This window comes from Fusarium musae, chromosome 11, assembly GCF_019915245.1.
Source record: "Fusarium musae strain F31 chromosome 11, whole genome shotgun sequence".
In the NCBI taxonomy this organism is placed as follows: domain Eukaryota; kingdom Fungi; phylum Ascomycota; class Sordariomycetes; order Hypocreales; family Nectriaceae; genus Fusarium; species Fusarium musae.
Genome location: NC_058397.1, coordinates 888,090 through 903,313, shown reverse-complemented (window position 1 = coordinate 903,313; position 15,224 = coordinate 888,090). Strand labels below are relative to the sequence as shown.

The following is a 15,224-nucleotide window of genomic DNA, read 5'->3' as shown; positions in this document are numbered from 1 at the left end:
CGCTAATCTTACTGCACTCAGCGCCCTGCTCCAGTGAACAAACTCCACTGTCCTTGTTTTCCTGATCTTCATCGCCAAAACGATCAGCGAAATTCATCGCGCATCGAATCTAAACGACGATAAGGATTGTTTTAAACAAGCTCCGTCAAACGGCAGAATGACGCAATGGGCAAGCCTTGTTTGTGTTTGGCTTGCATTAGTCGCAACCCATTCCATGCCATCGCGTACACGCATTGGAACTGGTGGAATAAGTTTCCAGGGAATGACGTCTGTGATTCAACCGCCAAGTCCTGCTAGTACACTAACAGATAGCGTCTTATCGCAGCCTTGATGATCTGCTATCTGCTATATCGTAAACAGTAGGTAAGCGAGTGTTCCGCGTTCGCGGAATCGGTCGCCAGTGGAAGCATTATCCATATTTTGCTTAGCCTTTGGGAACAGCAGGCCTTAATATAGGGTATTAAAATAAACTTGGTAAAGAGTATCTTAAGCTTAAACTAGATTTACCTAAATACTTTTATCGCTTAGAGTGAAGGTAGTAAGTTTTCTTTCCTGCTCTAGGTTAGCTAGCAGAAACAACGATTAAACAACGTTGGGAATTTCCGTGATAATCGGATAGTTATCAACACTTGATTATATTGTTTATTTGGACGTATTTTGATTGAGCGGTCATTCGTGTCACTTATACCCATCCTTTCCAAGTTCCGCCTCAACCCTCAGAACGGCCTTGGTAGCCGACAACTGCCCTTCTCTGCTCAATCGAAAAGCGTCGATGACATCTTCCAGAGTTCCAACTTCTACTACAGGGTTCGCCTCAAGATCGCCCCTCTCCAGCATCCCGGTTACTAGTCGTAGGTACTTCTCCCATGCACTTTTCTCGCCAGGCGTCTCGGGCCCTGTATTATCAAACACAGTGTATTCCTCACCCAACGCCCTACCAAAGACTGTAAAAGCGAGCATTGACTCAGCTTTGACATATGAATTGACAGCGCGAAGAGACTCTTTGTCGAGTGGCGATAGAGAAATCAGGCGAGACCCTGCGCTGTGAGCCAGACAGTGGGCTACTTTCTCTGCAGAACCTCCATCTGCAATGTTATCGAGGGCATATTTCAATTTCCCCCCAGTAACCTCTTTGACACGGCCAACCCAATCTTCATCGTGGTAGTCGACTGTGACCTCGGCACCTAGCCGTTTGAGGAGGTCATGGTTCTTGGACGAGGCCACTGCGATGACACGAAGACCGCTGACCCGGCCAAGTTGCACAGCATACAGTCCAACACTCGTGGAAGCACCATACACTAGAAAGTCCACTCTGTCTTCCCTGGATTGGTAGGGCTCAGGTAAGGACAAGTGTTGATACATAGCTTGCGTGGCCGTCGCAAAAGCGAGTGGGATAGTCGATGCCTGCTGCAAGCTGATGTTGTCGGGCACGGCAAATACGAGTGATGCCTCGATGTTCATGTACTCTGCAAAAGATCCAACACCTTCGAAGGTTGCGCCATGAACCCAGCCACCAACTCTCTGGCCTTTCTTCCAGTCTGAACCGTTAAGGTCTTCGACTGTACCGGCGAAGTCACAGCCTGCAATGAGACCCGGCTGTGCTGGTCCGTCCAAGACATCGCCTTCAACGAGTTTCCAATCACCAGGATTCAGAGCCGCGTAGTGAATCTTGACAAGAATTTCCCCTTCTCGCGGGCTTGGACGAGGAACCAACTGGACGGAGCCGCTTCCTTTGCCATCCGTTACAAAAGCTCGCATTCTAGCCATCTCTTCTACCATCGAAGGTTTCTCTCCCGATTCTCGGATGCCGTCGAGCGAGTGAGCTAATGATTCGTCGCGGCACGACTTATAAGACCATTGTTATCCGAGTAATCGTAATCGAGACGAATTGATAAGCAACCCTGAGAAGCAACGTTATGAATCGAACTATTCCTGTTCCTTTCTGCTAGCTCTTGCATCGTGACCTATCATGTCCGCTGGGATATTCCAGAAATGGCAGATGGGATCACTATCCTTGTCAGCCAAGACAGCTCACGGGAAGACTCAATGCCGACTTACAAATAACACAAACGAGTAGCAAATTCACCGAGAACAAAGTGATATAGTTGTAAAACATGGTTCATTAACATCTAGTAGAAATCATCGCTCATTATGCAAGAGTGAGCTGCCTATTAAGACTTTTCCCATAACATGACTTCTCCGCCATCTAGGAATTCCAGCATCACAAAACCCTCGTCCTATTCGCAGAAACAGAGATGAGACACCCAAGACAAAGGAAATCGTAAAGTTCATAATCTACAGACGAGCGGAGAAGCTGGCCTGGGAGGTCTGGCCATATGCGCTCTTCTCGGGCTGGTAAAATGGCAGAGATGTAACGGTAGCCTTGATACGCTTGCCGAAGTACTCAATCTCTACCTTGTCGCCTTCGAGGACTTCCTTGGGTAGGTATGCGTAGGCAATCGGCTTGCGGACACTGTATCCGAATGCTGCGCTTGTTACGTAGCCAACAGCACGGCCCTTGACGAACACTGGCTCCTTGCCGAGAATGACGGAGCGACCATCGTCGATAGTGAGACCGCGAATGCGGCGAGACACCTTCTCACTGGACCGACCCTTGAGGGCGTTGTAGCCAACGTAGCCATCCTTACCTGGCTGAAGAGCAAACTCGAGTCCAGCCTCGTAGGGGTCGTACTCAGAGGTCATGTCAGTGCCCCAAGATCGGAAGCCCTTCTCGATGCGGAGAGCGTTGAAGGTGCTTCGGCCAGCAGCAATGACTCCATAAGGCTGGCCACCCTGCCAAAGAGCATCCCAGAGTCGCAGACCGTTGTCGGCGGTTGTGTAGATCTCCCAGCCTTCTTCGCCAATGTATGAGAAGTTGGTGGCGATGACGGGAATGCCAGAGATCTCAGCCTTCTTGACGCTCAGGTAAGGCAGGGCCCGGTCGGAGAAGTCGTCCTTGCTGACGAGCTTGATGAGATCCTTGGAACGGGGACCCCAGACTCCAACGGCAGCGAGGCCACCGGTGATGTCGCGGACCTGGACTGCTCGGTGAGGGCTGGCCTTGGTCTGAACCTTGGCCTCGCGTGTGAAGTAGTGAAGGTCGACGGGACCGTTGACACCGAGATGGAAGAGATCCTCCCCGAGTCGAGCGACGAAGATGTCACTCTTGATACCACCCTGGTTATCCAAGAGCAGGGTGAATGTCACCTTGCCAACCTTTCCAGCAACGTTACCAGTCGTCAAGCGCTGAAGCAGCTCAGCAGCACCAGGACCAGTGATCTCCAGCCGTCGAATAGGAGTCTGATCGTACAAAGCAACAGCAGTTCTCGTCTTCCAAGCCTCAGCCGCCGAAACAGCAGAGTAGTATCGGGAAGACCAAGCATCTCGCTCGACAGGCTTCCAAGCCTCGGGCAAGTCCTTGAGCAGCTTCTCGTTGGCATCGAAGTGGTGAGGGCGTTCCCAACCACCAGCCTCGAGGAAGTAGGCACCGAGCTCCTGCTGGCGCTGGTGGAAGGGGCTGACTCGGAGGTTACGGGGTGACTCCTTGGGCTGGAGAGGGTGGAGGATATCGTAGACTTCGACGAACTGTGTAGATGTTGTTTCGGCAACATATGCAGGAGAAAGTTGAACCTGCTCAAAGCGGGAGATGTCGCACTCAGAGAGGTCGATCTCAGATCGGCCCGTAGTGAGAAGCTCAGCAAGTGCCTTTCCCACACCAGCAGATTGTGTGACCCAGACAGCCTCAGCGACGTAGAAGTTGTCAAAGTTGGGGGCCTGGCCGACAAGAGGGCCACCGTCGGGGGTAAAAGACATGATACCGTTGAAACCGTGGTCAATCTCGGTTTCTCGGAGAGCAGGAAGGATCTCCTTCGACAGTTCCCAACCTGGTGCGAAGTCCTTGGGAGTGAATCTAAGGCTGGATGGCATGTTTCGGGAATCGACGTTCTTGGGCGTCTCGCCAAGCGAGGCTGCAACAACGGGCATTGGGCGATGGCCGTAGAATCCAATGCCGATGTGATCACCGTGCTCACGGTAGTAGAGATCCTGATCCTGGTGACGGAGGATGGGAAGTTTGGCACCGTTAGGCTCCTCATTCTTGCCCTTCTGGCAAGGAACCGACTTTGTGTGCACATATTGGTGAGCCATTGGTGTCAGGGGAACTGGCAGGCCAACCATGGCTCCGATCTCAACACCCCAGAATCCAGCGCATGAGATGACGATATCAGCCTCGAAAGTTCCATTCTTGGTGTGGACAGCTGAGACGTGGCCGTCGTGGTGGTCGATGGATGTGACCACTGTAGATCCGTGATACTTGACACCAGCTGCTCGCGTTCGCTCAATAAGCTTCGCTTGAGCAGGACGAGCCAGTGCAAGACCATCAGTAGGAATGTGAAGACCACCAAGAACCTTGCTCTTATCCAGCAAGGGGTACAACTCAAGGCACTTCTCAGGGCTGATGAGATTCGCCTCTATGCCCCAAGAGTAAGCATATCCCCTTTTTCGCTTGAGCTCCTCCAGTCGTGCAGGAGTAGTAGCGATTTCTAAACCACCGACTTGGTTGAAGCAGTCTAGTGATAGTAGCTTCTCAACTGTGTAAGTGGCCATCTTGCTGAGAGTCTTTGATGTGTTTGTCTGGAATACAAGGCCGGGGGCGTGAGAGGTTGAGCCACCAGGCATGTCCAGAGGTCCCTGGTCCAGGACCGTGATGTCGGTCCAGCCGCGAGAGACCAGCTCATCAGCAACGTTGACGCCGACGATGCCAGCGCCAATAATGAGAACCCGCGGTGAGGGTGCCATTTCTGCTATTATGTGATGGAGGTAGGAGATGAGATGGAAAAAGGAGAATGAGATGAGAATGGTTTCCAACACAGAAGCTTCTATTGGCAAAGATCAAAGGTTCTAGTCGAAATATATCTTTCTATCAGCAATCTACGACTCCGCACTCCTCCTCACCGAGATCATCCTCAAAAGTATCTTGTCACTATGTCATGGTTACGATAAGAGCAACTAACATGAGAACCTCCGGTTGCGGGAGCGCTCACGTGATCGGCGTGAGAAGGCGGATCCGTTCAAAGGTGGAGGGCGTGTGTTTATGGTGTTGCGTTTTCCGGGCCTGGCATGCGGGGGAGCAGAGCTACAGAGATAACGGGACGAGTCTAGATCTATTTTGGTCTTGGACCGGGCATCAAGTGCCGGTCGACCCCGTGCTGAGGATGATAGGACGGGTGATAACGAAACGAGATAGAGAATAGAGCGCGCGATGTCGGATCTTGCAGGCGAGGCACGGCCACTATGGAAGCGTCGGAGACCCAGAAAGGTTAAACAAGTACGTGGACGCCGCTCGGTTGGGGTTGCATGAAGTTTTGCCATGGGGAGGGGGAATGGCAATCAGCTGGACTGCCACGGACTTGCCATAGCGAAGAGGAAAGGCTATTTTTACCCTTGCAAGCACGGTACGGTAAAAGCAAAAACACCCCAAGAAAACTGGTCATGGGACCTTTTGCGGGAGAGTCACATTTCACGATGCCTTCATCTCGCGAGGGGCGTTGGTGTTTCGCTTGTGCAATCTCGTGGCATTTAGACCCCCTCCCTGCTATGTTTCTACACCAATTGAAAGCGGCACGAAACGCATTCGTTATCGTCGAGCTGTCATCGGTAGTCATTCTTACCGCTCATTCTAATGAATGGCATTTTGGTGTTGTTCCCTTTGTGGCTCTTCCCCTCTCTCGATAGGCTCTTCGTGCCGTGTTTCCTCAGGATTAACCCAATTGAGGCGACACCAATTGAGTTCACGATGGCCAAAGACAGGGGAATAACCGGTAATAACAACAAAAAACCCTTCCAAAAGGTTGTCCGACGAAGCCAATCATCTTCACGGCCAGAAAAGCTTGGCTCATTTGGTTGCCAGGCACGTTGGATTGCATGATGCCCCATTGGCCTACCAAATTTCCCATTCCAGAGATGGTGTCGACCCTGGAATTCCGGCCTCCTCTGCAGCCGATGGAACCGAATAGACAAAGTCGACCTATGAATGAAGACCACATTTGCCAAGAGGATACGAATATCCAACGGCCATGTCGTGTCGTGGCATGCCCAAGTGGAGCGGTGAAACGAAACCCGACTCAGGTGAGGGAGGGTTTCTGATGTGCTTTGCGCCATGAAGCTAAACTCAACACCAAAAACTGTGCATCGTCAGATGAAAATCTAGACTGTCCGGCTGACACGCCTCGCCTCTCCCAATATCGCCAAATTAGCCTCCCAAGTCCCCTCCCCCGCGTCGTAGCCCTGAAATATACCCCGACTTCCCCGGTTTACCCCAGGTTGTGTAGACGCCCGGTTTCATCGTATGGGGACATGTTGACACATAGAAATGCTGAACCCGCGGGAGAGACTTTTTCCCTTTCTCTTCAAAGCAAAAAGGTAGTCAAGCACGGTCCCCACCCCTCGACACTTTCTCATCCACTGAGTCTCACCTTGGCTAGGGAGGGACACATTGTGCATATCTAGCGTCTTCTCCATCTCCGGCAACCTTCTCAAGCTTCTCTCCCCCGCATTTTTGAACTTTTTTGGCCTTCGGTCTCTTCCCCAGGAAATCTGCCCGGCTTCGGCTACCCCGGGCCCCCAAATCGAGACGCTCATCGGAGAGCAAACAGGGGACAAACCCGCCGAGGGAGTTTTAGCTCCGCAGTAAACAACACTGATGGGACGGGCTTGGAGATGGATGATGCGCGGCTTCTGTCATTGTGGAGAGAAGACCTGCAACGCCGCCCTGTTTTTGTTTACTCTATATGGGATGTAGCTGGAGATTTGAAGAGAAGCAAGGATTCAGGAGACAATGCACCGTTGATCTAAAACAGGGAATGACAAGACTCGTTATGCATGGAATGACGGGAGAAGGTAATACGCCCAGTCTTCTAGACGTCTCAATTAAGCAAGAGAATATTCTACTGTATGTGTCTCTGCTGCAGATCAGATCTCCACTACCCTACCCTAGCCTTTTTGTCCATACCCAAGTTCCATTTACCATACTCCTAAAATTGATTAAACATGATATTACTAAAATTTTCACCTTCCCACCATGCAGGCCCTCTGTTCTCGTTGAGGGCGGGTTGGGGGTCATCGCAGCCCATGTCGGCAATGTTAACGAACTGCGACGAGTCCGCGTAGAGCCATGGCGTAGTGCATAGCGTCAAGTTATCGTCCACTGGCACTTCGTCGTAGACAGTGTCGCGCGCAGAGTCTGGACCCTGCGACGAGAGCGGGGCCTTGTAAGATAGCGTTGGCGCTTCTTGGCCGCCGTCTGCAGTGTTGATTGTGATCTCCGGTGCGCTGGCGACGACGATCTCCAGCGTGATGTTCTCATTTGCATCCTCGTTGGTGGGGTTTGGCACGAGGGATTGGTTGAGAAGACCAGCTGTTGGGAGCTCGTGAGAGTCTGCAAAGGTGTTGAACTGGAGGATCTTCCACATGAGAGGGACGCTGAGGTAGATCTTTGAGGGCATCCAGTCTTCAACGTCCATGCTATCAGATGTACCTGCAGCGATGCGCGTCATCTTGTCAAGATTGCGGTCCTGTCAATTGTTAGTGCAAATTCATGCGACACTCAAAAAGATACATGCCAATGCTCTACAAGCTGCTGAGGTGTGCATAAAGGTCTTCAAAAATCGCCTGCACTTGGCAAAGTCCGTGTTTGACTTGTGCTTCAATCGCGTCGCAGCCGCGCAGCAGTAGTACAGGTGCACCGTCGCCGCAATGGCAGCGACGTGGCCGAAGAAAGGATCTGCAAGCGGTACTTGCTTATCGACGACCATGTCGATCATGCGAACGATCCATGTGGAATGTAGAAGTGCCAATTCTGACGATCGCCTCCAAAAAGTGTTTGGGATGGCGAGGTTGGGGTTGTGCTGGGCTCCCACGATGTACAAGAAAGGATGGTTCAATACAGTCGGAATGACGTGGTATGTGAACTGTTCCTTCAACCACGGCGCCCAGTAATCGCGATGCATCTTTAGGTCCTCGACCTTACGCTCGTAGAATTTGACAGTGTCATAGCGATGGCACATGGGTATCCTGTTCTCCGTCTCCATAAAGTCGGCGAGGACTTTGGCGTACATCGAGTCATGTCGCCAAGGCTCCTTGATGTTGTTGTGTGAGCAGTCGGAGACGTATTTTCGCACTTGACTCCAGACCCAGCCGAGATGAACGCTGGTGTTCCAGATACCAGGTTCGTTCTGGTGCTGGCAACCGAGATCATCCCTGGGGAGAGTCGGCGCTCTTGGGTCTGGCATTGGGCCTCGAGTAGTGGAATAGGCCGGGCGCCAGATCTCTGTTGGTACGCTCAAAAGACCTTCTTGTCGGCCGTAGGATTGCTCAAGCATCTGTAGACTCCAGAATAGCCTCTTCTTGCGGTCCGACATGGGATCTTCCATGCCGTAAACGGTCTCGACGTCCAGCATCGCAGAGCGACATAATTGATGCGCAAGGCCGAGGTGGAATTGGCCAAGGTGAACATTACCGTCTACAAATATCAGTCTATGTGTCGCGACAATAGAGATAGCTTGAACATACCGATGAATGAAGAATAGGACAGAAGACAGAGACTCTCAAGCGTCGCAAGATCTACAGTCCCATTTGCGATCCTCAGCATGATGAGACTCTTGGCATTGTTGGCGTACAACTTTGCCTGATCCCCATTGTCAGAGAATCGCAACGTCAAGGCGAGAATGCTGCAAGCAAGCTCATCATGCATAGACCCAAAATCCCTGACCTCGTCGCGCTCAAAACACCATATTGGCTGTCGATGGCAGAACTCAAAGTACAATGAGATGCCAACAGCGATATCGGAATGGCTCGGTCGCAGCGACGAGTTCTCGGATTCGGACTTTACTGAGGGATGGCTTGTAGGGTAACTGTGCTCGCGCGTGTTTCGCACGCCAGAGTATGACTTTTCGGACGTGTCTGTTGTTTCTTCGAGGGCCGAATCGAGCTGTTGCTGTTGGTGATGGTTTTGCTGGTGGTGTTGGTTCTGTTTTTGTTGTGACGTAGGCCTGTAAAACGCCCCCAAAAGTTAGAACCCCTCCCACTGTAAAGTAAGCCTCAGAGATAAGAAAAATACTTACAAGCTTCCATTCAGCAAGAAGTCAAGCTTCTCTTCCAGATGGGCCAATCTCTCCTCCTAATTAAAATCGTCAAGTTATGTTTTTTTTTGGTGTTTTTTTGCGTGTGCAAAACCCCATGCACAACGTACCGAAGGACCGCTCTGGGAGGGCCTGACTGCCGGGGGATAGGAGCATGACTGTTTGAGGCGGACGCAGCTGGAGCATGCTGGCTTCTCGCCTGGGCAACGGGTCTTCTTTCGTCTGGGTTTCTCAAATCAGTACAGCTGTGATAGACGCGACATGACATCGCAGTGTGTGTTTGGTTTGCCAACCTGCAAGTCAGACAGGCGTGGTGAGAGCGTCGTCTGCCGCGGGTGCTAGTGGGAGGATTATTATTGTTGTTGCTGCTCGTGTTGCTGTTCTCCTCGGTTGGTGACATTGAAGATCTCGACATTTTGAAGGGTAAGATAGATATTATTATTATCTGAGACAAGGAAGAGAGAAGAGGGAAGGGGAGGGAGGGAATGTCCCGGCGAGGAGGATGATAACAATAATGAATAAAAAAAAGTTGATGGCGTAGGAGGTGGTGAACCTTGTTTCGCTCGCTGTAAAGGGGCCCGCTTCCACTAAATACCTTACCCTTGGACCTCTGGGACCTTCTGGCGCCTGCTCTACTGGAGGATACAGTGCAGTTTGGGATGGCTTACAGTTACTGTTGCAAACCCCGCACTGCCTACTGGTTCAAATGGACTGCGTGCGTGCGTGCGTGCGTGCGTGTGTTGGAATAACTCTTACTCATGGCCCTTGCGCTGCGCTGCTGATAACGCGGGGTTTGGTAGTGTACATACGAAGAAGCAAAAGCTTAGTGGGTTGTCCAGGGATTGGATGGAATGGCTCAGGCTAATGCGAAGTGCCTGAAGAGAACAAGGGGGCGTGAATAGTGTGACTCCCGGTCAGAGATGAGGCCCACTGAGCGCGAAACACAGAAGCCCATCCCATCCCATCCCATCCCAGCAATCCAATCCATCCGTTGCAGCAACAGCACAGCACAGCGCAGCGCAACACGACACAGCGTGGGATAACTTGCCATCACGGCGTGTTTGGTCTGGTGATAACAACACTACTACACTGTATCTATCGAGTCATTCCTCCAGAGCAGGCAAGGTGAAAACTCTTCACCGTAAGAATTCCCTATCTCCAACCATTCGGTCATACCGCTCGTTATCTTCCCACTGCCGACACAAACTTTCCACGTCCCCTGCCCTGCCCTGCTGCACCCACCTTCTATCAGAGCTTCCAGAAATAACCATCCCTCTGCCTTCACCGAGACACACCTCGTCTGGCTCCCGTCTCGCTCCGACAAACGGAGATCTGTCGGGGAGAGACTAGGGAGATAACACTGCTGTGGATCAATTGATCACCTCGCTAGCCCAGGGTGCTAGATAAGAGTGGAGGTGAGGAGATGCCCAAGATACGCAAAGCTGCATCTCTACGTAGCTTACTCCGACAACGCAGTTTAAACATTGCTTGGCTTAGGACATTTCTGCTTGGCAGAGGCGATCACGGATGACTTGGATCATGTCATGGTAGTAACAAGAATCTCAATTCGTTCATTATGCTCGTAACTATGCCGTCCAACGCCCAATCATGTCGCCCTTAATCCCTGGCTCGTCTCCCCCGCAGTTATTCCCCTCAGAGGATGTTACCCTCTCTTTCTGTTTATTCCCTGATCTGAGCTTCCATCCATCCTTCTTTACATGCTTCTATTATGTATTGCTACCTTGGTTCCTTCTACAGTCTAGCAGCGGGATCCAACAAGTCCCTCATCTCCGAGTTGGGGAACTCGCAGTTGAGAGCTGCATCGGGCCGCTCCCTGTCCCAAGCCCACTTCTCCTTGAGCTCAGGCTCGAGCTTGTCCTCGAGCATCTGCACCACGTACTTGCCCAGCACAGGGAAGAACTTGTATCCGTGGAACGAGCCGCATGTCGCGACGTACAGACCCTTGGCACCTGCGTGCGGGGAGATGATGAAATCTCCACTAGATGTGAATGCGTCCCTGTAACGTTCGGTGTCAGTCGGTCTTTTCTCGTCTTCATGGTGGGGGTATACATACCAGCAGATGCGATGCTTCTCGTACTTCCAGTGCGCACCCTTGCTTCCGAAGAACAGACGGTTGGCGTTGTCGATGTCTTCCTTCAGAGAGTTGGGGACCTTCCATTGGGCGTAGTCCTTCTCGTCTGGTGGTGCGGAGACGACGCGGCCAGGGAGGACTGCGCGGTGGTTGCTGAAGATGTTGCGACCCCACCACTTGATCTCGCGATCCTTGGTAGGTGGCAGACTGCCAATGAAGGGAGAGTCTGCAGCTAGCGTTAGTCGGTGTTCTAGAAGGCGTGCGTCACCCGGGTATAAACTCACTGTGTCTGTAAGTATATCCTTGGAAGCCGACAGGCATGTCCTTCATCTTGGCGAATGATTGGTCATCAAGCGTGACCATGCCGGTAGTGATACCAGCAGCTGTGATGCGATCACCAGATCGGAGATCAGGCAGGTTGTGGCGTGCAGCGCTGTATTCCAGAAGCTTGGCTGTGTATGCTCCGGTAGACAGGATAACTGTGTCGGCCGAGATGATCTCGCCCTTGGCCGTTTGGATGCCTGTGGCGCGGCCGTTCTCAATCTGCACAGTAGCCACATCTGCAACGATGTACTTGACGCCCAGCTTCATAGCCTCGCGCGTCACAGCGCGCAGAGAGTCACCTGCAGCTCCCCAGCCACTGTTTCTGTTGACAAGGACCTCCTTGGCACCAGTGTAGTCAGCCTCCTCGTAGAGACCGCCATACAGCTTCTTAGCCTCCTCGATGGTGTAGACTTGGATGTCCGAAGCACGGCCGAGCTTCTTGTAGTTGTTGATGACATCTTGAGCGTAGTCGCTGCGACACACCCAGAAAACACCAGCCTTGTGAAAGTGAGGCATCCAGAGAGGATCAGACTCGAAGATATCTTGTGCCTCAAGAGCGAGGCGGCAGTAAAGGAGATCATCGTAGTCTGCGCGAACGACCTTGTTCCAATCCCAAGATGCAGCTACACGGTTGTCACCGTCGTAAGGATCTCTGTCGACAATTGTGACAGAGGCATTGGGGTACTTCTGGATGAGCTGGTAGGCGGTGGAGACGCCAAAGACACCGGCTCCCACGATGAGGTATGATGAAGAGGCCATTATAATCGGTGCAACGCTATTGGCAGACAGGTATGGTGAGAATTGGTCTGTCAAATGGCCTGTAACAGTAATAGAGAGATGATGTATAACCACCAAGTGAATTGATCGTGTATTTCACCTCGTCCACTGGGCCTTTTATCACCCCGCCTTAGAGACAGTGCCGGTCTCGGTGGCCACCGTATTCCGGACATCTCTCACCAAAAGTCATTTTCCGGGTCAGATCTGGAATTCCGGAGCTGAGAGCCGGAGTCCGGTTATGGGGTAGAGAGAAACCCGATCACGTGAGACTCGCTATCTCGATGTCATTTTTGGAGATTATCGTGAAGTCGTGATAACTTCACGCTGAAAGATGAAGATCGTACGATGGATGGTTTTCAGCTTGACGAGATGAACAACACTGAGAACCCTGTTTATGGATGTCTTCATGTCTCTGCATTGACCAACTGGGTGGGTGTCTAGCCTCCCTTCTCTCGTCCTCCTCCACCATTGTGGTGGCCTTTGTTCACAAATCACCAGACCAAACCATCCCATTCCATTCCAAGCATCCTCTTATCCCACAATCAGCTGGTCTACCCTCACCTCACCTCACCATGAGGTTATCCACGCCTATATCCAGCCTTCCCATCCCTTCATGTACGAGTTGCAAGCCAAATCCCGTAATAGGAAAAGCCTTATCTCCATATTTTGGGCTCTCCCCCGCACTGCAACTCGGTACCCATGGCTCATGGAGATCATTGTAGCTGGCTCTTGATTCTCCGCACGCAGAGATAACGCGTAACCTAGCATTGCTTCGGGCCTAGCTTCATGCACAATTTGCACTCGGCCAACCTCAATCGGTATCGAACCAAGACAAGGGGTTGGTCACTGCTTCAGATGCGAAGGAAAACAGACAGACAGATTCACACTAACGTACGTTAGTTGGGCCTCCAAGACTTATCTCGCCCTCTCCCAATGCCTCACACCATCTTTAGCTCGGTTGGTCCGTAGCGAAGTGAGGCTAGTAATTTGTCAAGATACCGCTACGAGTCTTGCTTATCTTGATGCAGTTTGGTCCACTTCCCCATGCACGATACACAATCCCCATCCACAGATGGTGGTCTCGATGTTTTTGCTGGCATGCGTGGCAAGAAATGCGATGCGACGGATGGATAGAGGATGCCGGCACTCGTCATCCCTACCCCAGAAGTGATGAAGCCAGATGGAGGCCCAGGCACCAACACATGGCCAATGCTACTCTGCCTCGCGCCGCTAGTCCTTTCTTATCCTATCATTTGACCATCGAGATATCAGGGGATAGAGGCCATCGTGATGTGACACGACGCCCGGTCCCCGATACCGTCTTTGTGATATCTACAACCCCGGAGTGGCGCAACCGTGCCATACCAGCACATCCCCCACGTGTAGCATCAATGCCTTCGAGAAGCTGTCATGATCATGCAACATGTTCGAAATGTGTAAATCCTGCCGATTTCGGTCTATTTTCAGCATCTTGGTGTTATCTTGAGTTCCATCATCGGCGGCTAACCGCATATCTCCAAGTGACGCGTTGAACCAAGTAGAGATGTTCCAAAACTTGTTCCATGTCAAGCGCTTCGCTCACTTCCTTGGGGTTTCTAGTGGGTTTCTTTTCACTTACGTAGTTAGGAAGGAGAGCAACATAGCGTCGATAGCTAGATCGAGATGTTCATTGTAGGGTAAGAGTTGACGAAGATCGCGGTGAGGCTCATCTCGCTTGCACTATTCGTGCCTGAGCTTATCGTTGTCCATCAGGCGTGATGTTGTCGAAGAGGTTCAGGGTAGTTTTGAGTGATGTCCTTGATAACTCATTCTTTCTTTGACTGTTTCTGTTCTGAAGTAAGAATATCCCATATGATATAGGTGACAAGTGAGACGCGCGTTTGAAATGTGTAATAGCCGGAACTGCTTTGATAGTCACACTCAAGGACTATGAAGTTATCTCGAGGTGCTGAGAAGAGGAAGACGAGAATTTCGAGTGAAAGGCAGGAAGCCAGTTGGTATATACGACAAGTTTCAATTCATATCTTCGCGAATTTGTTGGTCCAGCATGACATTTCTTTTAATCGTTTCACAACATACGATTCTTTCAGTACTCTCGTACGATTCTGTCATTGATACTTCTTGTGAGAAGACGATAATTCCAAGTTTGAGATGATCCGTGCCTTGTTGTTGACAATTGTTAAGCCAGAACGAGCAACTACTCAGAGAGCATCTCCCAACTTGAACGATTCTGATGTCACTTATCCTCAGAAAACGGATGATTCTGAACTCATTTCACATTGTTACTCATACGATCTACTCTACGGTTTTCTGCTCATCTGAAGAGGTTTATGGCTCGCTGTTTGTGTATTAAAATCCACGTTCCCGCGGGAATGGTAAAGTCGCAATAGTCAATCTCGCTCACCATTGTCACTCGTTTTTTTTTTTTTTACCCAAAAAGTCCTACCATGGATAGCGCCGCGCTTCCACGAATTCTTGAATGAAGAATAGCAAGATCAAGCGGGAAAATCTCATTTCGCCTGGGCCTGCCATGAACCTCCGTGGGGAGAATCAGCCGGCGACCCCATAAACGAGCCATCGGTTGATCTTACCACGAAATATTTCCCGTGATGGAGTTTTGAGTCCATTATTTTCTGGAGTCGGGGTCCGGGCCTAGATCTATCATCTTGGGTTAGCTCAACGATAGGACTTAAACCGCTTAGCCATACCCCGGACTCGCCGGCACAGACCAGCTCCAGCTCTTTACAACTCTCGCCTAAACTTGCTTCTCCTCGAAAAGCAATCCCTCTCGAGCTGAAGACTAGACGCGTCCTTATCGACTTTCTGCAGTCATGTATCAGCAATTGCAATCAGTCGGTCTCCGCCGTCTCCATATTGAATTATTGACAAGAAAG

At 51.2% G+C, this 15,224-nt stretch overlaps 4 protein-coding genes across 4 annotated transcripts; all 4 read right to left on the bottom strand.

Annotated features, from left to right (window-relative positions):
- Positions 1 to 678: 678 nt before the first annotated feature.
- J7337_013377 (uncharacterized protein) lies at positions 679 to 1,779 on the bottom strand (the record flags this gene model as incomplete). Its single annotated transcript, XM_044830867.1, has 1 exon — positions 679 to 1,779. One exon carries the CDS (start codon positions 1,777 to 1,779, stop codon positions 679 to 681), a length of 1,101 nt encoding a protein of 366 aa, XP_044674142.1.
- Positions 1,780 to 2,295: 516 nt separating this feature from the next.
- J7337_013376 (uncharacterized protein) lies at positions 2,296 to 4,797 on the bottom strand (the record flags this gene model as incomplete). The annotated part of the gene is made up of 1 exon (XM_044830866.1): positions 2,296 to 4,797. One exon carries the CDS (start codon positions 4,795 to 4,797, stop codon positions 2,296 to 2,298), a length of 2,502 nt encoding a protein of 833 aa, XP_044674141.1.
- A 2,234-nt stretch (positions 4,798 to 7,031) lies between these two features.
- On the bottom strand, positions 7,032 to 9,293 carry J7337_013375 (uncharacterized protein; the record flags this gene model as incomplete). The annotated part of the gene is made up of 4 exons (XM_044830865.1): positions 7,032 to 7,571; positions 7,743 to 8,518; positions 8,569 to 8,958; positions 9,248 to 9,293. The coding sequence occupies 4 exons, from the start codon at positions 9,291 to 9,293 to the stop codon at positions 7,032 to 7,034; spliced, it is 1,752 nt and encodes a 583-aa protein (XP_044674140.1).
- A 1,596-nt stretch (positions 9,294 to 10,889) lies between these two features.
- Positions 10,890 to 12,312, bottom strand: J7337_013374 (uncharacterized protein; the record flags this gene model as incomplete). Its single annotated transcript, XM_044830864.1, has 3 exons — positions 10,890 to 11,154; positions 11,212 to 11,455; positions 11,514 to 12,312. The coding sequence occupies 3 exons, from the start codon at positions 12,310 to 12,312 to the stop codon at positions 10,890 to 10,892; spliced, it is 1,308 nt and encodes a 435-aa protein (XP_044674139.1).
- Between the last annotated feature and the right edge of the window lie 2,912 nt (positions 12,313 to 15,224).